This window comes from Rana temporaria, chromosome 7 (genome assembly GCF_905171775.1).
Source record: "Rana temporaria chromosome 7, aRanTem1.1, whole genome shotgun sequence".
NCBI classification, from domain to species: domain Eukaryota; kingdom Metazoa; phylum Chordata; class Amphibia; order Anura; family Ranidae; genus Rana; species Rana temporaria.
The window spans coordinates 157478939-157504530 of NC_053495.1; the positions used below are offsets into that span (position 1 = coordinate 157478939).

The window sequence follows — 25592 nt, forward strand, 5'->3', positions numbered from 1 at the left end:
GGTGCTCTGGGGCAGGGGGGCGCACTGCGGCCCCCCCACCCCAGAGCACCCTGTCCCCATGTTGATGAGGACAGGACCTCTTCCCGACAACCCTGGCCGTTGGTTGTCGGGGTCTGCGGGCGGGGTGCTTATCGGAATCTGGGAGTCCCCTCAAATAAGGGGGCCCCCAGATACCGGCCCCCCACCCTAAGTGAATTGATATGGGGTACATCGTACCCCTACCCATTCACCTGGAGGCAAAAAGTTAAAGTTATTAAACACACAACACAAGGGTTTTTAAAATAATTTATTAGTCTGCTCCGGAGGCCCCCCCTGTCTTCTTTAGCTCTAATACCAGGGGGGGCTTCTTCTTCCGCTCTCCGGGGGTCTTCTCCGCTCTCCGGGGGGGGGGGGGGTTTTCTTCTTCCGCTCTCCGGGGGGGGGGTCTTCTCCGCTCTCCGGGGGTCTTCTATCTTCGCCGCTCTCCGCTGTTGACTCGGCGCACCCCGGTTCTTCTGCAGCTGTCCGGTGCCTTCTCCTTCAGCGCTGTCTGCCTGCTATCTTCGTGTGTTAGCTCAATTACTAGCAGGCAGCCAGCGCAGTCTTCTGTGACGTCATGTTCTTCTCTTCTGTTCTTCTCCCCTCTTCCGATGTTGACTCGACGCCTCTTCTCACTGCAATGATGGAAGCGCGCCTTACATCCGATTTATATAGGCCTCACCGTCCCATCATGCTCCGGTAGGTACCCACGTGGTGGGTGCACGTGGGTAGGCACCCACCACGTGGGTACCTACCGGAGGGGACTCCCAGATTCCGATAAGCACCCCGCCCGCAGACCCCGACAACCAACGGCCAGGGTTGTCGGGAAGAGGTCCTGTCCTCATCAACATGGGGACAGGGTGCTCTGGGGTGGGGGGGCCGCAGTGCGCCCCCCTGCCCCAGAGCACCCAACCCCCCCATGTTGAGGGCATGCGGCCTGGTACGGCTCAGGAGGGGGGGGGGCGCTCACTCGTCCCCACTCCCATTCCTGGCCGGCCGGGTAGCGTGCTTTGGATACGGGTCTGGTATGGATTGTAGGGGGACCCCCTACGTCGATTTTTAGGCGTAGGGGGGGGGGGGGGTCTCCTTACAACCCATACCAGACCTAAGGGCCTGGTATGCTCCTGGGGGGGGAACCCATGCCGGTTTTTTATTTGAAAATTGGCATGGAGTTCTCCCTCAGGAATGCATGCCGAGCGACGCTGTCAAATTTTTATTTATTTTTCCCGACGCAACTTTTTTAAGCCGGCGCGATCCACAAAACTCGGCGTAACGTAACTTTGCGCATGCGCAGTACGGCCGGTGCGGGAGCGCGCCTCATTTAAATGGGACTCGCCCCATTTGAATAGGAACGCCTTGCGCCGGCCGGATTTAAGTTACACAGCCTGAAATTTCTAGGTAAGTGCTTTGTGGATCGGGCACTTAGGTAGACATTTTAAGGCAGTGTAACTTAAATGGGATTTTTTAAGTTGCGCCAGGTTTTTGTGGATCTGGCCCCTTATCTTGGAGTACAGAACAGGACACAGGACTTTTATTCATAGACCACGGGTTATGCTACCTTCAGCAGATTGGACAATTGCAAACAACTTGCTAGACCTTATTTATATAACCCCTCCCACTACACGAGACTCCAGTTTTTTGTAGCAAGCAATAAGGAATGGCCAAAACACAGAGGGAAGGGGTTTGCGTCCTGTACTCAAAAGATAGGAATTTACAACTACCTGTACATTTCTTCTAGGAAAAGTATTGTATGCATAGACCACAGAATGTAAATCAAGCAATAATCAGAGGGGTGGGCAACACGGCAAACAGAATGGCCAATGGGCCCATAAGAAAACCAGGGTTAACCTCCCTGGCGGTACGATTAGGTCAGATTTTTGAATCTCAAAGCGGTACATTGTTTTGCATAGAAATGTGGCATTTTATATTGTAGGCCTGTATATCTTAGGAATAACTCACTTTAATCTGTCCAAACAAGAGTCTAATAGGACATCCCGGGTATGATAAAGTTTGAAACACAAAAGCATAAAAATAAAAAATAAACTACTATAAATAATTATGAAAAATATAATAAAATGAATTACAGTAATGTACCGTATTTTTCAGACTATAAGATGCACTTACCCCCCAGAAGCGATTCAGTTCGCATGCGCCGCGCTTTATAAGTTTTTAATTCATTCATTCATTCATTCATTCAGAAACATGGGGGGAAATGTCCCTGCGTCTTATGGTGCAAATAGATGACAGGCAATGCCCCCCGCCACCGCTGGCAACTCCCCCAGCATCGCCTCTCGCCGCCACCACTAGAAGAGCGGATGACAGATTTCCAAACCCCCCGTGGGAGCCGGGCGATCTTCCGGCTGGTTTCGGAGACAGAGGAAGGCGGAAGTGATAACATCAGGTAAGTCTGCATTTCCTATGGGCAACGAAAATATTTTAGTACACCATTTGGTTCAGAATTTTTTCTTCTCGTTTTTCCTCCTCTAAAACCTAGGTGCGTCTTATGGTGCGAAACATACGGTAATCTGTAAGATTACAGTGTACCGTTTTATGTACTTTTTGAATTTGCCACCGGGCTCCGCCCCCCATGCATCACGACGCTCGCAGGGAACGGAGCTTGGCACAGAGCGTTGGGCGGATGATCCGGCGGGTGACTTTGCGCAGGATCCTGTTGACAAGGTAAGTAACCTGGACCAGGATTCTGCAATGGAATACCGAGTGTGGCTCAGGGTTACCGCTAATGGTACTGAAATTTAACACCCGGGCCACACTGGGGATTACCGCCAGGGAGGTTAAACAACCCCCCCAAAAAAAAAAAAAAAAAAACACACTCTCAGATAACTGCTTCAAAGCACCACATCAGCCAAGGCCTGAACATCCACCTGGTAGAACTTAGAAAACGTGTGAACAATAGAACCAGGTGGTGGCCTTGCTAACCTGGGAAGCAATGGATAATGAAAAGGCCAATAGGGAAAGGAGGACCTCCGTCCATAAGAGGCATATACCTTGGAGAGGAGTTGCCTGACCCACTTAGCAATGGAGAAGTAAGAAGAAGATGTCCTATGAGGGTCCACAGGCACCACCAAGGCTGGGGATTAACTAAACCTGGAAAGTGCAAAAACTGGTGCAGCTCTGCAAAAAACAAGCTTTCAGGTTTTACTGCCAAAGCTTAACTCAACAAGATGAAGTTAGACAAAGATGCTGCTAGGTAGACCCCGACAACCCCCACCACATCCAGACAATGTAGGGCAAGACAAAGAGAAGGAAGAACAATGTCCTCATTATGGTGGGGAGAAAAAAAAAAAAACATTAGGTAGGAAAGGAATGTTTTGGTCTTGAACCCCATCTTGTCCTTGTGCAAAACATAAAAGGGACTCTTTAAAAAGGAAAGAGTTGCCAACTCAGAAACACAATAAAGAAACTTTACAATTGGGGACATCTAATGGAATAGTTCTAAATGGGTCAGAGAACACCAGGTTGAGATCTCGTGGTGACACTCCTGGTCTTGGCTACAAATTTGTTCAACCTGGGAGGCTAGGATGTCAACATCTGGTTCTCCCAACTTTTGACAGGGATTTTGAAATAACCGAGTACAGAGACCATGTCCCCAGGTCTAGGCATTGATGGCATAGGAAGTTCGCCTGAGAATTGTCCATTCCAGCGATGTGAACAGCCAGAATGTGAGTTTCTGCCCAAGAAAGACTCTTTTAAGGCAGTGCCCAGGAAAGACTTATGTAGTGTGGCTGTGACATTGTCCAACTGTATTGGGTGGGTGACCCTAGAGAAAGAAGGGAGGTCCAGCACTTTATAGATGATCTGTATCAGAAATTTGATGAGTATTTTAAACCCTATGGGGACCCAGGGCTGGACCGAGACCAAAATTTGGCCCTGGACTTCATCCAGACCGGCCCCTTTTAAGTGTGCAAACAAGCACAAAAACAGTATATAAACTATACGCAATTGTGCAAAAAATCATAAGTAGCATAACATAAGGAGTCCTCATTCACCTCTTATTATTTCACTTAATCTCCTCTGTATTTTTCTCATCCTTCTCACATCACTGTATGAAGTGGAGGGCGAGCCGCGCAGCCATTACTTTGACAGGCTGTCACTGAAACCGGCCCACTGAGCCATCGGCCCACCGGGAAACTCCCTGTAGTCCCAAATGGCCAGGACATGCCTGTGGGGACCTGGTACCAGGACCATGTACCTTGGCAACCAGGGAACTGTAAACTCTGCCCAAACCTGTAAAGGCTGACATCCATTGTGATCAATTTCCAGGGAATGTGAATAAAGTTTCCCTTTATCCAAGACAGGATTGGTGATCCACCATGTCAGGGAGATCTTTGGCTGGACAAAAGAACTGGATTTGCTTGTTCCACATTGATCGTATAATGGAATAAAAAGATTAGGAGTGAAACTGGGCAAAGGGAACTGCCTTAGAAAGGAGGCCATCAAGCCGAGAACCCTCTTGCAGAAGTGAACTGAGGGGTGCTCTTTGACGCGAGGGTCCACATGTAGGACCTTGGGGAAGCAACTTTATCCCCCCCAAGGAAGGAAAAAAAAAAAAAAAACCTCTGGTTTAGGTGGTGTCCAAGATTTGACCCAGGTACTCTAGAATAGATGTTAAAGGAGTTGTAAAGGTAAAAGTTTTTTTACCTTAATGCATCCTATGCATTAAGGTAAAAAAACATCTGACAGCACCGCCCCCCCCCCCCCCCCCCGTTTTACTTACCTCACCGTTCGAAAGTCCCGGGCGCGTGCTTGTCATCCTGCTCGGTTCCCAGCCTGGCCGTTGATTGGCTAGGCTGGGCGGATTGATAGCAGCGCAGCCATTGGCTGGCGCTGCTGTCAATCACAGCGGATGACGCGGGGGGCGGGGCCGAGTGATACAGTCGGCGGCTATGGCCGCTGCTGTATCACGGGAGCGCGCTCGCAAAAGCTTTCCACCATGCAAGGGAGCTCGCATGAACGTGGAAAGCTTTTGCGAGGAGGAGCCGAGACAGCCGCCGAGGGACCCCAGAAGACACGGATCCGGGTCACTCTGTGCAAAACGATCTGCACAGTGGAGGTAAGTATAACATGTATGTTATTCAAAAAAAATAATAATTGTACCTTTAGTGTTCCTTTAAGGCTGGAGGATAGACTAGAAGAAGAAGAAGTTGGTTACAAACCAAAAGTTTAAAGGAACTGAATAGTAATTTGTAAGTTAAAGCATTTGTTACCCCAACATGTAATATTCCCGATATGTGCCTGCTCTCCCGTGTACTTGTATGAGAAAGTATTCGGTTCCGTTTGCATTGCTTTCTTTGTGTGAAATCTCTGGTGTTCCCATCAGCCCCTCTGCTTTCCTATTAAAAACTGACCACACCAAGCAGGAGAGCACTACATGGTCAGTTCTCTAGCTATGCTGGAAACTCGGTGTACTCTCCTCCAATGATCAGACTTGTCCTGGCATGCCCCCGCTGTACAACCATTCACTGGGAAGCTCAGCTGCTTCTCCTCCCCCAGCTTTTAATCAGCTGAGAACAGAGGAATGTGCCCACATCACCTCTCTCACTGCCCTTTGTGAACCACTGCGGGTGTAAATATTTTGTTAATGACACCCCCAGATCTGTTCGCACAGGAATCGGATTGCAGAAGTGCTGCATGTATATATACACTGACAAGGACAAAGCTGAAACAAGGGGAGAACAGAGGGACAACTCTATCAGGCTGCTGCTATTCCTTCACAGGCTACAGCTGGGGAAAGCAGCCAGGCTGTATTACTTAGCCCACCCACACATTGGGCCGATTTGACATGTCAAGTTGCATGCCAAATCGCCAGCTATTGCCACCATCTGAATCGGTGCAACACTGACTTTCCGGTGCCGCACCAATTCCCACAAATAGTTCCTGTACTACTTCGTGGGAGATTTGAATAGACATATGAACCCGCACAGATGTCTGTCAAATTGCCCCCGAAGTTGAACTGCATTGCCGGTTTGAAATCATGCAAGTTCAGCTGAACTCACACGATTTCTAACCCGTAGCAGTGAGAACCTAGGTTAAACAACTGCAGTCCTGAAAAATCATGTCACCGGCCTGGTAGTGCCGTATAGCAGGGTTGAAGAAATCTAGCAACTGCATGGACAAAATAATAAAAATAAGAAATTGGCGGCTGAAAGCAGCTCCCATATTGGGAGTTATCTTTACCATAATCAACCCTGTGTGTACTGTTCTGGTAGATATCATCAGTTGTATACTCACCTGCACCTTAGAAAAGAGTTAAAGTGATTGTAAAGTCTCTTTTTTTTTTTTTTTTTTTTTTAATAACAAACATGTTATTCTTGGCTGCTCTGTGCAGTGGATATTCACAGAGCAGCCCGAATGCTCCTCTTCTCGGGTCCCTCTTCGGAGCTCCTGGCCCCTCCATCCTGTTGAGTGCCCCCACAGCAAGCAGCTTGCTTTAGGGGCACCCAAGCCGAGTTGAAGCTCTCTGTGTCCATTTACACGGCCAACTGATTTTGACAGCAGCAGGAGCCAATGGCTGCGCTGCTATCAATCTATCCAATCAAGAGCCGGGCACCGTGCAGGGAGGGAGAGTGTGTTTCCGTTGAGGGAATAAAGGGGCTCAGGTTCATAAAAACGGGGGGGGGGGGGGGGGGGGGCTGTTCACTGCCAGAAGTTTTCACCTTAAAGTGGAGGTTCCCCTAAAAATAAACTTTTAACATTGCATTTCCCACATTAATGACAATTAGAATCGGCTGGTTTTATTTAAAAAAAACGTCCATAAGTACCGTTTACTATATGCGTTCTCACCGCCACTTCCGGGTACGATTGTGGGGATGGGCGTTCCTAATTGATGGACAGGCATCCGACCGACGCATACATCGCGTCACGAGATGCCGAAAATAGCCGAACGTCGGTGCGGCTCTATACGGCGCATGCGCACCGACGTTCGGCATCTCGTGACGCGATGTATGCGTCGGTCGGATGCCTGTCCATCAATTAGGAACGCCCATCCCCGCCATCGTACCCGGAAGTGGCGGTGAGAACGCATATAGCAAACGGTACTTACGGACGTTTTTTTTTTTATAAAAACCAGCCGATTCTAATTGTCATTAATGTGGGAAATGCAATGTTAAAAGTTTATTTTTAGGGGAACCACCCCTTTAATGCATCCTATGAAAAACACAAGGTTTTACAACCCCTTTAATAAGCACCAAAGAAACAACTAGAAAAAAAAAAATATATATATATATATATATATATATATATATATATATATATATATATATATATATATATATATATATATATTTTTAAAATTACTTTTAGATATGCTGTGTGAATGGGAACACCTACCAACAGGTATAGTGGGGGTTTCTTAAATTTGACTGAAGATAAAAAAAAAAAAAAAGAAAAAAAAAAGAAAGAAGGATTTAGATCTATGCAAGCTTAACCACTTAAGGACCCCTTCATGCCGATATACGTCAGCAGAAGGGCACAAGCACGTACCTGTACATCCTCTTTAACCACTTGACAACTGGGCACTTAAACCCACTTAATAACCAGACCAATTTTCAGCTTTCGGTGCTCTCACATTTTGAATGACAATAACTCAGTCATACAACACTGTAACCAAATGACATTTTTGTCCTTTTTTTCCCACAAATAGAGCTTTCTTTTGGTGGTATTTGATCACCTCTGTGGTTTTTATTTTTTTCGCTATAAATGAAAAAAAGAACGAAAATTTTGTATAAAATGATTTTTTCTTCATTTCTATTATAAGATTTTGCAAAAAATGAATTTTTCTTCATAAATTTGGCCTAAAATGTATACTGCTACATATCTTTGGTAAAAAAAAAAAAAAAAAAAATTTGGATATTATTTAGTCTGGGTAAAAGTTATAGGGTCTACAAGCTATGGTACCAATTACTGAAAATTGATCAATTTGATCACATCTGATGTACTGACAGCCTCTCTCATTTCTTGAGACCCTAACATGCCAGAAAAGTACAAATACCCCCCCAAATGACCCCTTTTTGGAAAGAAGACATTCCAAGGTATTTAGAAAGAGGCATGGTGAGTTTTTTGAAGTTGTAATTTTTTCCCACAATTCTTTGCAAAATCAAGGTTTTTTTTTTTTTTTTTTTTTCCCCCTCCACAAAAGTTTCATATTAGCAGGTTATTTCTCACACACAGCATATGCATACCACAAATTACACCCCAAAACACATTCTGCTATTCCTCCCGAGTATGGCGATACCACATGTGTGAGACTTTTACACAGCGTGGCCACATACAGAGGCCCAACATGCAGGGAGCACCATCAGGCGTTCTGGAACACCCAGACCAATTCTGACATTCCTCTCCTACATGTAAAAATCATCATTTATTTGCTAGAAAATTACATAGAACCCCAAAACATTATATATGCTTTTTTAGCAAAGACCCTAGAGAATACAATGGCGGTCGTTGCAACTTTTTATCGCGCATGGTATTTGCACAGCAATTTTTCGAATGCATTTTTTTGGGAAATAAAACAGTTTTGTGCTTTTTAAAAAAAAAAACATTAAAAGTTAGCCCAATGTTTTTGCATAATATGAAAGACGAAGTTACGCCGAGTAAATAGATACCCAACATGTCACCCTTCAATATTGCACACGCTTGTGGAATGGCGCCAAACTTCGCTACTTAAAAATCCCCATAGGTGACGTTTTAAATGTTTTTACTGGTTACATGTTTTTAGTTACAGAGGAGGTCTGGGGCCAAAATGATTGCTCTCGCTCTAACGTTCGCAGCGATACCCCACATGTGTGGTTTGAACACCGTTTTCATATGTGGGCGGGACTTACGTACACATTCGCTTCTGTATACGAGCACGCGGGAACAGGGGCGCTTTAAATATTGTTTTTTTATTTTTATTGTTCATTTTACTTAATTTATTTTAGTTTGACACGTTTTTCCCCAAAAATAAATGTTTTGATCACTTTTATTCCAATTACAAGGAATGGAAACATCCCTTGTAATAGGAATATAGCATGACAGGTCCTCTTTACAGTGAGATATGGGGTCAATAAGACCCCACATCTCACCTCTAGGCTGGGAAGCCTGAAAAAAAACAAGAAAAAAAACGATCCTGGCTTCGATCGCAGCGGTGAGTCAGAAGAAGCACCGGAGGGCGAAGGGAGTGGGGACGTCCCTTTTTGCCTCCCGTAAGAACGATCAAGAGGCGGAACAGCCGCCATGATCGTTCTTATGGTGTAGAGAATCGCCGGCTGAAAAAAATGATATCTGAATGATGCCTGTAGCTGTAGGCATCATTTAGATATCCCTGCACAAAGTCAAGGACCTCATATGACGTGGGCGGGAAGTGGTTAAAACACATTTTTTCCCCCAGAGTATTTTCTGGGTATTGCAAAGTATTGGCCGGGGTATTGCAAAGTATTGGTGTGGGGGTATTGCAGAGTATTGGTGCGGGGGTATTGCAGAGTATTGGTGCGGGGGGTATTGCAGAGTATTGGTGCGGGGGGTATTGCAGAGTATTGGTGCGGGGGTATTGCAGAGTATGGTGCGGGGGTATTGCAGAGTATGGTGCGGGGGTATTGCAGAGTATTGGTGCGGGGGTATTGCAGAGTATTGGTGCGGGGGTATTGCAGAGTATTGGTGCGGGGGTATTGCAGAGTATTGTGTGGGGGGTATTGCAGAGTATTGTGTGGGGGGTATTGCAGAGTATTGTGTGGGGGGTATTGCAGAGTATTGTGTGGGGGGTATTGCAGAGTATTGTGCGTGGGGTATTGCAGAGTATTGTGCGTGGGGTATTGCAGAGTATTGTGCGTGGGGTATTGCAGAGTATTGCGCGGGGGTATTGCAGAGTATTGCGCGGGGGTATTGCAGAGTATTGCGCGGGGGTATTGCAGAGTATTGCGCGGGGGTATTGCAGAGTATTGCGCGGGGGTATTGCAGAGTATTGCGCGGGGGTACTGCAGAGTATTGCGCAAGGGGTATTGCAGAGTATTGGTGCGGGGGTATTGCAGAGTATTGCGCGGGGGTATTGCAGAGTATTGCGCGGGGGTATTGCAGAGTATTGCGCGGGGGTTTTGCAGAGTATTGCGCGGGGGTTTTGCAGAGTATTGCGCGGGGGTTTTGCAGAGTATTGCGCGGGGGTATTGCAGAGTATTGCGCGGGGGTTTTGCAGAGTATTGCGTGGGTGTTTTGCAGAGTATTGCGCAGGTGTTTTGCAGAGTATTGCGCGGGTGTTTTGCAGAGTAATTGCGCAGGGAAGGCAGAGCATTGCAGAGTATTGCGCAGGGAAGGCAGAGTATTGCAGGGGTTAATGCAGGGATGGCTGAGCAGGGATGGATGGATCTGTGACTGCAATAGTCACAGATCCATCCCACACTGCTGCTGCCATCCGCGCTCTCCTCTCACACTGTACCGATCGGTACAGCGAGAGGAGGGAGGAACCGGCGTCATCAAATGACGCCGGTTTGTTTACCTGTGATCGCGCCGTCATTGGACGGCGCGATCACATGGTAAAAGACCGCTGTTGCCGGTCAGTTACCGTGATCTGTGTAGCGCCGGGTCTCAGACCCGGCGCGCACAGAATTTTCTGTGTGCGCGCCCGAGGCGGCGCGCATTACTGCTTCTGGTGGGCGCCGTTTCAGAACGGCGACCCCCAGTTAAGCAACCACCTTGCCGCCGTTTGTAGACGGCGGCTGGTGGTTAAGTGGTTAAGAGCCCGCCATTAGTAGTAGTAGTAAAAAAAAAAAAAAAAATTATTAATAAAAATGCCATAAAACTATCCCCTATTTTGTAAACGCTATAAATTTTTCCGCAAACCAAATCGATAAACGCTAATTGCGATTTTTTTTACCAAAAATGGGTAGAAGAATATATTTTTTGGGGATATTTATTATAGCAAAAAAAACGCAGAGGTGATCAAATACCACCAAAAGAAAGCTCTATTTGTGGGCAAAAAAAAAAAAAAGACACCAATTTTGTTTGGGAGCCACATCGCACGACCGCGCAATTGTCAGTTAAAGCGTTGCCGTGCCCTAATTGCAAAAAGGGGCAAGCCCATTAACCTGCATATTAGTCTGGGTCTTAAAGCGGAGGTTCACCCTCAGAGAGCACATTTTCCCCCTTAGATTCCTGCTCGTTTTGTCTAGGGGAATCGGCTAATTGTTTTAAAATATGATCCGTACTTACCGTTTACGAGATGCATCTTCTCCGTCGCTTCCGGGTATGGGCTGCGGGAATGGGCGTTCCTTCTTGATTGACAGTCTTCCGAGAGGCTTCCGACGGTCGCATCCATCGCGTCACGATTTTCCGAAAGAAGCCGAACGTCGGTGCGCAGGCGCAGTATAGAGCCGCACCGACGTTCGGCTTCTTTCGGCTACGAGTGACGCGATGGATGCGACCGTCGGAAGCCTCTCGGAAGACTGTCAATCAAGAAGGAACGCCCGCTCCCGAAGACCCATACCCGGAAGAAGATGCATCTCGAAAATGGGTAAGTACCGATCATATTTTAATACAAATAGCCGATTCCCCTAGACCAAACGAGCAGGAATCTAAGGGGACAAGGGCAAAAATTAAATAAATGGGTGAACTCCCGCTTTAAGTGGTTAATGGGCAGAATATATTATTCTACATGCAGTGAGCAACTTTGCACCGTTTTTCAGCAACCTGGGATGGAGCCTAATAATTGACAAGGCAGACCAACAGATCAGTAAATGTATAAAATAATCTACAGCTGCATCTTCCTGTAACTAAACATTTCGATGTTTCATGATCTGAAGCAACGTATGGCCAGCACAGCCCTAAATGGCCACTGAGCCATATCCTTCATCCCTCCTTCCTCCTCCCTCTCCGATATGATTTGTATTCCAACCATACTGACACCAAACCCATAATTCAATTAGTTGGAGAGGAGAGGATCCCCCAGGAGTAGCATTCTCCTGGCCCAAATCCCTGCATTTCTTTGTCAGATGATGACAGTGTGCGCTGGTGGTGGAGGGGGGGGGGACAAACAAGATGAGCAGCGACAAGGCTGGTATAGAGGAATCAGACAGCCCACTTACCCTCTTTGCTTTTTACTTGTCCCATAGGGGATCTGGGAAATGATGTGCACACAGCAGAGATGGGCAGTTAACAAAACACAGAGAGACAAATAACTCCCACTGCAACCATAACACATTCATTTACAAACTGCTCCCTTGGGTAGCCCACGTGAAGTATCTGAGCTGGAAGAGGAGGGGGCCGAGCACAAGCAGATGGCTTCATGTCTTGTGGGATCATTTTCCAGATTAAAGAGCAGTGTCATCAGAGCGCTGTGTACAGAGATTACAAGCCGTGTCACCTTTTCCGACTTTATGAAAGTTACAGAAAAGTTTAGATAATGCAGCAAGAACTTAGGGCAAGTGCTGATGTTACGCCAAGAAAATAGAGGTGATATCTTGCTTTAAAATTCCACACGGAATGGCGACAAACTACGGTACTTAAAAGGCTCCATTGGCGACGCTTACATTTTTTTTTTTTTTACAGGTTACCTGTTTAGCGTTAGAGGTCCTGCACTAGAATTATTGCTCTCGCTCCAACATTTGTGGCAATACGGAACGTGTGGTGCAAACACTGTGTACATATGCATGTGCGAATTCTGTATGCACTCGCTTCTGTCCACAAGCACGGAGGGATGGGGAGCACTTATTTATTTTTTTTATCATTATTTTCACACTACCCTTTAAAAAAAAAAAAAAAAAAAAAAAAAAAAAACTTTTTGGATCCCTTATTCCCATTACAAGGGATGTAAACATCAATTGTAATAGAAATAAGGATGATGGGTCCTCTATGGAGAGATCTGTGGTCAAAGAGACCCCAATGCGCTACTTTACCTTTAAAAGCACAAGATCACAAGACAGGGGGCTTATCGTTATCTGGAAGCCCTTTACCAAGGGGCTTCCCAGATCCCACCCCCTTGTGAATGAGTGAATGGGGGTAGGACAGTTGGCAATTCCTTAATTAAAAAGCCAAAAACAATGTCCCCCTTGTGACGTCACTGGCCCAGCATGCACCAGTGGATGTCATCACAAGTGGGTGGCGCCACCAGGTGACGTCGCCAGTTGGCCCTCCCCTCAGACAGATGGCGGGAGCCTTCGGAGGAAACAAAGATGTATTTTCTTCTTTTTCGGGTTGGTGGTGGCAACAGGCGTTAATTTCTTTTGACACTTTAATAAGTAGGGGGTACAATAATCACCCCGCCCGCAGACCCCCACAACCACCGGCCAGGGTTGAGGGAAAGAGGCCCTTGTCCTCAACATGGGAACAAGGTGCTTTGAGAGGGCACGCCATTTATTTATTTTTAATCCTTGCCATTGGGTTCCCCTTAAAACTCTGCACCAGACACAAAAAGGGACCCCCCCATGCTGTTTTTTCTGGATTTCATTGCTGGCAACTGAGGTGAGAAGGAAGGAAGGAAGGAAGGAAGGAAGGAAGGAAGGAAGGAAGGAAGGAAGGAAGGAAGGAAGGAAGGAAGGAAGGAAGGAAGGAAGGAAGGAAGGAAGGAAGGAAGAAAGAAAGAAAGAAAGAAAGAAAGAAAGAAAGAAAGAAAGAAAGAAAGAAAGAAAGAGGGATTGTCTGCAGGAGCCCTGAGGATGGCACAAGTGCCAAGATATGCACAAGGCGCCTAGTTTGGCAGTTTGTAGTATTGATTGGGATAATATTTTCAAATGCAAGCAAGTACCCAATCTTCAAAGCTTCAGACCACATAAAGCAAGTGGAAAAAACTAACAGATTTCAGAAGTCAGAGAATACAATCTAGGCAATTTTGAGGATCCAGGGTTAGGTCTTCCTACCAACAAAAATACAGAACGCTGAAAGTGCAAACATAATTCAACTATCTATATATTTACCGACAAGAAAAAAAATAGTGCAACTCCAGGCAAGGGAATAGTTAAAACACTTGGCTTTTAACTGACGAAAGGAATTTTGTAACTCCAAGTAAATAGATAGGTATTTTATTTATTATGCTGACAAAGAAATTGCAATTATGGTTAGCCGCGGTTTCATTTCCCACCAGGCTTTACATCCAGGAATCTCACTCTGCTACTTCCAGGTATAGCTTTCTTACTACCTGGGTCACCTAGCCATTATTTTGACAGAGGCCGGGATGTTAATATTCTTTTAAAATGAACAGACTGGAGGCAAAAAGGAGATGCATTGCTGATGCATCAAACAAGTGCATCACCCGTATGGCAGACACGATATGAAAAGAATGGCTGTACAATATCACAAGTAAAACAGTAAATATGTAGGAATTAAAACGGTTTAGCAGTTTGCCTGGAATTGTGCTGTAAAAAATTATAATAATAATCATAATAAAAAAAAGGTTCGATCTGATTCTAGGGACAGTGACTAAATGGGTCATTGAAATTGTGCAGCCCTGTTAGAACGCACATCCACAACTGCACTTACGATAAAAATAGGAATTACAAAAGAAGAAAAAAAAAAAAGTGAGCATTCCAAGACTATTCAAATGACCCATACCACAGACAATACAGTACCCTTGTTTGAAACCTGCATGTTGTGTTTATTTTAAATCAAAAGGAAAATTGTGCAACGTTTAGACACATTAATTCTGCATAACTATTTACACAAAACACAAAGTCAATACAGTAATGAGAAAAGCCTATTGAAATATAACAAATGTGTAATCACTGTACAATACACTACTGCCACCCGCAGGTGACACCTGAAAGTGCATTAAATGCGTCTTTAAAGCGGTAGTAGACCCGCACAGAAAAGAAAAAAAAAAAAAAGAACTGCAAGGCAAAGGTATAATGAGCTAGCTCATTATGAAATACCTGCCTCAGAACGCAGCCCCCGTATCGGAGCCCGGTCCACACCGGGGGAGCCGACATTTTGCCCTCGGCGTGTCTTCTGGGTTCGTGGCTCCGGCGCTGTGAGTGGCCTGGAGCCTCGATGACGTCACTCCCGCGCGGGAGTTTTCTTCCCGGAAAGGTCCAGCATCGCTGCGGGACCTTTAGCTGGGGCATTCAGAGTGCATGCACCACTGACGTCAGTGGCTGCATTCATAGGGAATATCTCCTAAACCGTACAGGTTTAGGAGATATTAATTGTACCTACAGGTAAACCTCATTATAGGCTTACCTGTAGGTAAAAGTGTAAAATTTGAGTATACAACGGCTTTAAAGAGTGTTACCCCAACATTTTACATTCCTGATGTGTCTGTTGTACCATGTACTGTGTTGAAAGTATCCTGTTCTCTTTGTATTGCTTCCTTTGTGTGAAATACCTGGTGACGCCGAGAGGTCAAGACCACCGCTGGGACCCATGTATATGCTCACAAGGATGGCAAGGACAAGATCACATGGTGACTCTCTGAATCCAGAAAATTGCCATGTGACCCAGCAGTGGGCTTGACCTTTTGGGGTGAGAAATATTGCGTTTGATTTTTAAACAGGCCGATTTATAATGTCTTCCTCACCCAAAAAAAATAAAAGGCTTGGCAGTACCCAGTTTGGTTAAACACATACAGAAATACCAAGTACAAAGTGGTTTTTGCATAAGTATTCTGTATTACCAGACCAAGATATATGAAATTATGTATAAACAAACTTCAGCCGTTATGTGGATTATATTTGTTTTATGTGGATTATATTTGTTTTATGATATATTAAACAGTTTATTATATAGCACATTGTGTACAATATCCGCTGATAAAATTCCAATGGAAATGGTAGCAATTTAGTGCTCAATGTACTGAAGGTGAAGGGGTTAGAATGACAGCCTGGCAGCTAGAATTTCAAGAGCATTCAGCAATAGCAGCCTCTGTTTCTCCCATGATAAATTTACTTTGAATACCCCAAAGAAATGTGTTAAAGACTCAAATTCATTTTAAAAACTATACGAGACTGGCTTTTGCTGCATGATAAAGATTTTTCCTGGTCCCACAGCAGCACCCAGTGGACGACAGTGGTATTGCAGATCAAAGGGCAATACTACAGAAGATTTAAGTGTTGGCTTAATGGGAAAGCTTCCTAGAAGATGGCAAAAGGTTAATACAGCAAGGGAATTCAAAACTGCTTTGGCCAGACATGAAGCTTTCTTGAAAATAACAAATACGCCAATGATCAGAAGCGCCTGCAGTCTGGCACCACTCAGAATTCCCCTTCTGTGTTAATAACCACCAATGTGACAAAACTATTTTGGAGTTGACATGCAAAGTTAAACCTTCTGGATCTCCTGAGCATGTTCTTGTACAGAACTGTCCAAATGACAGGCCTGGCAGCCGCGTCCAAATGACAGCTCGGTTCTGTGGATTTCACAGGGATAGAGATGACCTCCTTGTGCAATTGTCAGAGCTCCACTGTCAGCTATAGCCACCTACTCTGAGGACAAACTGAGCCGAAAGAATGGCTATCAGAGTTCAAATGTTTACACTGCGACAGCCACTTTTCTGATGCAGTGCAACACAACACACAAAGATGAGCTGTGAAGCACTTGGGTGAGCTCTGTGCGTTTTGAGGTGCCACTGAATATAAATGACATTGCATTGTGCTAAAGCGCATATGGTGCATTGCCATACATTATGGTAAAAATGTGCATTTACTGCAACTGACAGCTCAGTCCTGCTCTAGCTTTTATCATAAATTACCATTATGTGTAAGAAAAAAAAAAAAAAAAAAAAAAAGACAGCTATTCTACCTTTATTAGCCTTACTTTGTTTTAAATGAACTCCTAACCCTCTTCTTCCATTGACCTTTTCACTACTTTGTTTTTTTTTTTATTATTAGCATGTAAACTTTTACATTTGTGTTCATGCAATTCAGGGCAGCGGAATTTAAAAATAAAAAAGGAAGAAGCTCTATACCAGAAACAGTTCTGGTGTCTTTTTAAAAAAGCGAAAAAAATTGTGGGATAAAATATGTAGTTAACCACATTCCTACTTTTTTGTACATTAAACATGTATGTTTGTAGTTTTTTTTGGGCCCTTTGGTATTCTTGTTTTGGGCGTTGGGAGTCTCCTTGTCCCAGCACTCTTGCAAAGCTCATCGGGGTATATAGCAAAGGTACTTATTTAGATGCGGCCATCACTTCAACTGAAAACATGGCCTTTGGGGGCTTTTAAAGCAAACCTTTACCACCAAAAAAGTACAAATCACTGTTGCATGCATTATCTGAAAGGCCGATAGAAGCACCTCGGAGGTGGGCGGGAGGGAGGAGGAACGTCCCCACTCACTGCCTGCAAGAACAATCAAGTGGCTAAGCAGATGCTACGATTGTTTTTACGGTGCAGGGAGTGGGGAAAATAGTTATATCTGAATGACGCCTGCTCAAAGCCCATGACGTCATACGACGTACTGCGGGTGGGATAGCAGTTAAGGGATGTCTGTAGATAAAAAACAAACCATGCCGCTTTGACCAAAGTTGAATAATGCCCTTCCTCTAGGTGTAGGCCATTTACATATATCTTATGATGCCTGGATGGAATACTCCTAAGATGCTGCTAATGGACTCCTAGCTGTTACTTCTCACATCCACCAGGGGGAGGGGAGAGAAAGCGCATTTAAAGTGGAGGTTCACCCGGAAATGTTAATTTTTAACCTTAGATTAATGCTCATTTTGTGAAGGGGAATCGGGTAGTTTTTTTATAATCTAAGCAGTACTTACCGTTTTAGAGAGCGATCTTCTCCGCCGCTTCCGGGTATGGGCTGCGGGACTGGGCGTTCCTATTTGATTGACAGTCTTCCGACAGGCTTCCGACGGTCGCATCTATCGCGTCACGATTTTCCGAAAGTAGCCGAACGTCGGTGCGCAGGCGCCGTATAGAGCCACACCGACGTTCGGCTTCTTTCAGCTACTCGTGACGCGATAGATGCGACCGTCGGAAGCCTGTCAATCAAATAGGAACGCATAGTCCCGAAGACCATACCCGGAAGCGGCAAAGAAGATCGCTCTCTAAAACGGTAAGTACTGCTTAGATTTTAAAAAAAAAAACTACCCGATTCCCCTTGACAAAATGAGCATTAATCTAAGGTTAAAAAAAATTTGTCGGGTGAACTCCCGCTTTAAGGGGGGGAAGGGTTGAACAAAAGAGCTCGCTCCTATGGTTGTTAGGATAAACAGTAACAGCTAGGTGACTCTTATGCCATGTACACACGATATGACTTTTTTCATCGGAAAAAACGATTGTGTGTGGGCTCCATCTGACTTTTTTCCATCAGTGTAAAAAAAAAAAAAAAAAAACAACACTGTGGAACTCCATCGGAAAAAAATCCATGCATGCTCAGAATCAAGTTGACGCATGCTCAGAAGCATTGAACTTAATTTTTCTCGGCTCGTCGTAGTGTTTTACGTCACCGCGTTTTGGACGGTCGGAATTTAGTCTGATAGTGTGTAGGCAAGACTGATGAAAGTCAGCTTCTTGGAATTCCATTGGAAATCCGATCATGTGTACGTGGCATTAGGAACAGCCTATGAGTTTTCCGGGAAGGCTTCGAGATACACACTGTAAAATGGCCTACAACTATTCAACTTGGCGAAAGCTGCCTTTAAAGCAGAGCTCCACCCTAAAGTGGAATTCTCGCTGATCGGAACCCTTCCCCCCTCCGGTGTCACATTTGACACCTTTCAGGGGGGTGCAGATACCTGTCTAAAGTACACAGCGGGAGCCAATCGGGAGGCTTAGCGCGACTCGCGCCATAGGGAACCGGGCAGTGAAGCCGGAGCGCTTCACTTCCTGGTTCCCTCACCGAAGATGGTGGGGGGGCAGCAGAGTGACGAGCGATCGCTCGTCCTCTGCTGCGGACGGCGCTGGACTCCGGGACAGGTAAGTGTCCTTATATTAGGTCAGCAGCTGCAGTATTTGTAGCTGCTGGCTTTTAATATTTTTTTTTTTTTCAGCGGACATCCGCTCTAAATGAAAAATGCCTATAATTTCTCCATACATACATTTCAGTAGATTTAACTACCTGGTCTCCACATACTTTGGTAATGTAGTCAGGGCCTCACATTTTCCACCCCCCCAGTGGGCCAAGTTGCCAGTGCCTTTCAGAGAAATGCCTTTTCCCTTTGAGGAGGTCTGGTGTCACATGGGCAAAAAGCAAGCTACAGAGCTCTGCGTGGATAACTTTAATCCTGCAGGACTTCGTTAACACACGGAGAAAGAACTTGCAAGTGAGAGAAATTATATTTTAGTTTTAACATTTTGAAATGTGTCTACTATTTTTGGGACACCCCAGGTGAAGGTGTATATTAAAGGCATGCTCACACAAGCCACTACATGTGACTGCAAACGTAGTGCATACACTACTTTATAAAATGCACAGCAAGCAGATTGTATGGTACTCCAGTCAGGGTGGATAAAAATAATATATATATATATATATATATATATATATATATATATATATATATATATATATATATATATATATATATATATATATATATATATATATATATATATATATATATTATACAGTGGGTACGGAAAGTATTCAGACCCCCTTCAATTTTTCACTTGCTAAAATCATTTAACTTAATTTGTTTCCTCATTAAAAGTACACACAGCACCCCATATTGACAGAAAAACACAGAATTGTTGACATTTTTGCAGATTAACCACTTAAGGACCGCCTAACGCCGATATACGTTGGCAAGAGAATGGCAAGTGCCACTTAAGTGCCCGGTTGTGGGCGACCCGGTCCGAAGCTCCATGACTGTGGCCCTGATCGCCGTCTGTGTCCCGCGATCGGTCACAGGAGCTGAAGAGCGGGGAGAGGTGTGTGTAAACGAACCTTCCCCGTTCTTCACAGTGGCAGTGTCATTGATCGTCTGTTCCCTCATATAGGGAAAGATGATCAATGATGTCACAAGTCCAGCCCCACCCCCTATAGTTAGAAACACATATGAGGTCACACTTAACCACTAGGGGGCGTTGTAGGGGTTAACTCCTAAACTGCAATTGTCATTTTCACAGTAATCAATGCATTTTTAGAACACTTTTTGCTGTGAAAAATGACAATGGTCCCAAAAATGTGTCAAAATTGTCCGACATAATGTCGCAGTCATGGGGGGGGGTCTTAAGTGGTTAAAAAAGAAAAACTGAAATATCACATGGTCCTAAGTATTCAGACCCTTTGCTCAGTATTTAGTAGAAGCCCCTTTTGATCTAATACAGCCATGAGTCATTTTGGGAAATATGCAACAAGTTTTTCACACCTGGTGAAAACATTGGTGGACAGCCATTTTTAGGTCTCTCCAGAGATGCTCAATCGGGGTTAAGTCAGGGCTCTGGCTGGGCTATTCAAGAACAGTCACGGAGTTGTTGTGAAGCCATTCATCTTTCCCTTGATTGCAACCAGTTGTCCTGTCCCTGCAGCTGAAAAACACCCCCACAGCATGATGCTTCCACCACCATGCTTCACTGTTGGGACTGTATTAGACAGGTGATGAGCAGTGAGCAGCATCTGGTTTTCTCCACACATACCACTTAGAATTAAGGCCAACAAGTTCTATCTTGGTCTCATCAGACCGGAGAATCTAATTTCTCACCATCTTGGAGTCCTTCAGGTGTTTTTCTTTTTTTTTTTAGCAAACTCCATGCAGGCTTTCATGCGTCTTGCACTGAGGAGAGGCTTCCGTTGGGCCACTCTGCCATAAAGCCCCGACTGGTGGAGGGCTGCAGTGATGGTTGACTTTTGGCAACTTTCCTCCATCTCCCGACTGCATCTCAGGAGCTCAGACACAGTGATCTTTGGGTTCCTCTCTCACCAAGGCTCCTCTCCGATAGCTCAGTTTGGCCGGACGGCCAGCTCTAGGAAGGGTTCTGGTCATCCCAAAAGTCTTCCATTTAAGGATTATGGAGGCCACTGTGCTCTTAGGAACCTTAAGTGCAGCAGAATTTTTTTGTAACCTTGGCCAGATCTGTGCCTTACCACAATTCTGTCTCTGAGCTCTTCAGGCAGTTCCTTTGAATTCATGATTCTCATTTGCTCGGACATTGCATGGTGAGCTGCAAGGTCTTATATAGAGAGGTGTGTGGCTTTCCTAATCAAGTCCAATCCGTATAATAAAACACAGCTGGACTCAAATGAAGGTGTAGAACAGGGATATGCAATTAGCGGACCTCCAGCTGTTGCAGAACTACAAGTCCCATGAGGCATAGCAAGACACCGATAGCCACAAGCATGACACCCAGAGGCAGAGGCAAGATGGGACTTGTAGTTTTGCAACATCTGGAGGTCCGCTAATTGCATATCCCTGGTGTAGAACCATCTCAGGCTGGGTTCACACTACTACACTACTTTCATCCTACTTTACTCTGCTACATTGGTCCTACATTTATCCTACATTGGTCCTACATCCATCCTACTTTCATGAACAGGATACTACTTTGGTCCGACTTCAATGATATTCAATGGTCTGAAGTAGGATCAATGTAGGACCAAAAGTAGTACAGGGAGCATTTTCAAAGTCGGACTGACTTGTGTAGGACCAAATTTAAGGGGGTCTGAATACTTTCCGTACCCACTGTATATATTATTTTTTATTTAAAATGCCTTTGGAGTAAAAATGTATCTAAAAGATAGTTTTCCATTTAAGATACATTAACCACTTAAGCCCCAAGCCTTTTTCAGATTCGGCGTTTACAAGACTAAAACAGTTTTTTTTGCTAGAAAATTACTTAAAACCCCCAAACATTATATATTTTTTTTCTAACACCCTAGAGAATAAAATGACGGTTATTGCAAAACTTTTTGTCACACCGTATTTGGGCAGCGGTCTTACAAGCGCACTTTTTTTGGGAAAAAAAATCAGACAATAAATTTGGCCCAATTTTTTTTATATATTGCGAAAGATGATGTTACGCTGAGTAAAATGATACCCAACATGTCACGCTTAAAAATTGCGCCCGCTCGTGGCATCAAACTTCTACCCTTAAAAATCTCGATAGGCGACGTTTAAAAAATTCTACAGGTTGCATTTTTTGAGCTACAGAGTAGGTCTAGGGCTAGAATTGTTGCTCTCGCTCCAACGATCGCGGCGATACCTCACTTGTGTGGTTTGAACACCGTTTTCACATGCGGGCGCTACTCGCGTATGCGTTCGCTTCTGCACGCGAGCTCGTCGGGACGGGGCGATTTAAAACATTTTTTTTTTGTTTTCCTATTTATTTTTATTGATTTTATAAAAAAAGTTTACACCGAAATAAAAAATGTATCACTTTTATTCCTATTACAAGGAATGTAAACATCCCTTGTAATAGAAAAAAGCATGACAGGTCCTCTTAAATATGAGATCTGGGGTCAAAAAGACCTCAGATCTCATATTTAGACTTTAAGACGCTGGGCGGGACTGACGTTTTGACGTCACTTCCGCCCAGCAATGCTACGAGGACGGGTGGGGGCCATCTTGCCCTCATTCGCATCCTCACACAACAGGCAGCAGCACCCGATCGCCTCCGTCGCTACAGACGGCTCCGGTAAGCGGCGGAGGGCGCGGGAGAGGGGGCCCTCTCCCGCCACCGATAACGGCAATCTCGCGGAGACCGCCGTTATCGTTTACAGGACCGCCCACTGAAGAGATTGATATCTCGGTTGTGGCAGCAGCTGCTGCCGTTACCGAGATATCCATCTTTAAAAACAGGACGTATATATACAGTGGGCGGTCGGTAACCGGTTAATAATTTAGTTTCTTCAACATGAAATGGAGCTTAGTTATGTAGCATGAGGCTGTATATTCTGAAAAATGAACTTGGTAAACACAGTCAATGAATCCAAGCTCTGCAAGCTGAGATAACATGCACTGCACTGATCCTCCATTCACACAATTTCACAGTAACCATGAGATAAAACAAAAGGTCAGGAATATTCCTTTATCCCATTGTTTTGCAAATATATGTACACTAAAAACTGTGATTGAAGAGAAATGCATCTGTACCAGGCTCTAAGTGTGAGGAGGAAAGGCAAGCAGTAAAAATGAAAGTGAAACCTTCCCCAGCAACTTATAAACCTTGTGATCTTTCTGCACATACTTAAATAAGGAAGGCTGGCAACTCTTATGCCAACGCGTTTCAGCTAAGAAGACTTCATCAAAGCATTTCTGCACATAGCTTGAAGTGCTTTATTCCACCCTTGAGGAGCAAAATGGCAGCAGACAGTTTGTGAATATTTACTAACCTGACAGCTTATTCTAAATAGGAAACCTTCATTTTGTTTGCAAATACCATATTTCTCAATATTTCATTTGTTTAAATGGCTTCTGGCTCAATTCCTTATTAGTTGCTGGTGTCCTCATTTTTTAAATGATTTTCAGTATAAGCTTGGAAAGATGCAGACCATGTGTTCACTAGTTCAAGTACTACAGCCCTCTTTCTGAAATGATTGGGGGCATGGCCTTATTACTGCATAGAAAATAACTCAACCCCCCCCATTTTTGATGGAGTAAAGGAGGGTTATAACACCTGTCCGTTTTCTTTTGCCATTTGTGAAGTTTTATGAACTTCCTCATCGATTGCCACAGCTATTGACCCAAAAGTTTACAACTTTCAATGTTGATAGGATCTTGCTCAGTGTCGCTTCCCTGAACTTCCCATTTGGACCTGTGTTTGACTGACTGGAGATTGCAATGAATCTATAAGCTTGGAGAAGGGGGGGGGGGGTGCTTTGCCAACTCTAGTCCCTGCATGCGGGTGCAGATCAGAGGCCTACCTGCCTGCTGCATTTAGTTTGGCTACAAATTGGCAGAGGTCTCACCCAAGACAATGGGTGATGGGATGTTTGCTCATGCTCAGTAACATTTCTGACTCAGTTATTTACCAAACCTGCGGATATGATGATGCAGCATGCGATAACATGCACTTCCAATGCCATGTGCTGTGCTTTGGTTGGCCCATAGCTGTCCAGCTGTTGCAAGTAATGCTTACAGAAGACACAGAAATTATAGAGAAACAGAAGCTCACAGGAAATCAATGACATCCCAATCAGGTGAATGTGTGTAAGACTAGAAGAGCATGGAACGGGAGTACAGACAAGAACAGAGGTAACCAATACCAGGTCATACCTTACCATAAATACACATTACAAAAGTTGCTCTTTCACATACCTTTGGGCTCCAGTCTGGATCAAGCTTTTTTATAGTCTCTATATATTCACGCATTGCCAGCTGCTGACTGTAATCGCCCAATGACTTCCATGCGTCCCTGAAGGAGAAAAAGAAAAATCAAATCACAAAACATGCAAGCAAAATTACAACAGCACCAAAATTTCCCTTAATACTTTTTTTATGCTAGTTGTCTGGCTTCTAACGCGATCCAAAAAGGAAATAATTGTACACCAGGGGTACTGAATTAAAATTCAAGGAGGTCCGGTCGCCAAAATTTTCTTTGAGCCGAGGTCCGAATCTCAAGTCTGCTATGACTCAAAAAGGATTGTAGTCACTGTTATCTAGATTCAGGTACGCCGACCTAACTCAGAATCTGCGCCAAACTATGTTCAAGTGTATTCTCAAAACAGAGATACGCTTAAACATATCTAAGATACGACAGCTTGCGCCGTCCCATCTTAGGTTGCAATATTGAGGCTGGCCGCTAGGTGGCGCTTCCATTGCGGTCGGCGTAGTATATGTAAATCAGTAGATACGCCTATTCACGAACGTACGCCCGGCCGCAGGACATTTACGCCACGCATTACAGGCCTAAAGTTATTCCAAATAGATGGAATAGTAATGTTAAGTATGGCCTCCGTTCCCGCGTCGAAATTCGATTTTTTTTTTACGTCGTTTGCATAAGTCGTCTGTGAATAGGGATTTACGTTGTTTACGTCCACGTCTAAATAAATAGGCCCGTGCGGCGGACGTAGCCGCAATGCACACTGGGAAATGTAGGCGCATGCGCAGTTGAAAAAAAAACGTCAATCACGTCGGGTCAAGCCTCATTATCATAAAACACGCCCCCTTAGACAAATTTGAATTCGGTGCCCTTACGCCTGCCCGCTTTAGGCTACGCCGCCGTAACTTAGCAGGCAAGTACATTGTGAATCATGTACTTGCCTCACTAACTTACGGCGGCGTAGCTTAAATGCCTTAAGCTACGCCGCCTTAAAGTTGCGGCCATCTATGTGAATCTAGCTATGTATGTCTATCAAAATATGAGAAATTTACAATTTCCTTAGCATTTCAACAATCTTTATTGTCAAGTTTCAGTTACAACAATGTGGACAGTTGGAACTAGGATAGCTTTACATTTGCCCTTGTCTTTGTATAGAAAACAACTATTTTTAACAAAAACAATATGGAAATAAATCAATAACTCTTTAATAAAACATAAAAAGCACCTCCATTTTTCAAGTAAAATAAATAAGCACCTTCTGACTTAAACAACTAAAAAGGTGTCAATTTGAAAAAGTGCACAAATTATCACCAGTTTTTTTTCAATTTTTTTACCATGCAAAAAACTGTCTAGTGAGAAAAATGGGCTTTTGCTTGTCCTGCCAGTAGTTTGAATCTTGGCTTAAATGGAGTTACTGCCATTCTCATGCACATATGAAGGTGCTCATTGGTGAGCC

General features: G+C 44.5%; 1 protein-coding gene across 1 annotated transcript in view; it reads right to left on the minus strand.

The window, feature by feature from the left end:
• The window catches only part of ACBD6 (acyl-CoA binding domain containing 6), a 133238-nt gene that overhangs the window by 70694 nt on the left and 36952 nt on the right, over window positions 1-25592 (minus strand). The window contains exon 3 of the mRNA XM_040360239.1: window positions 24133-24229. Within this exon, the coding sequence (XP_040216173.1) occupies window positions 24133-24229 (97 nt within the window). The remainder of the gene's footprint in view (window positions 1-24132; window positions 24230-25592) is intronic.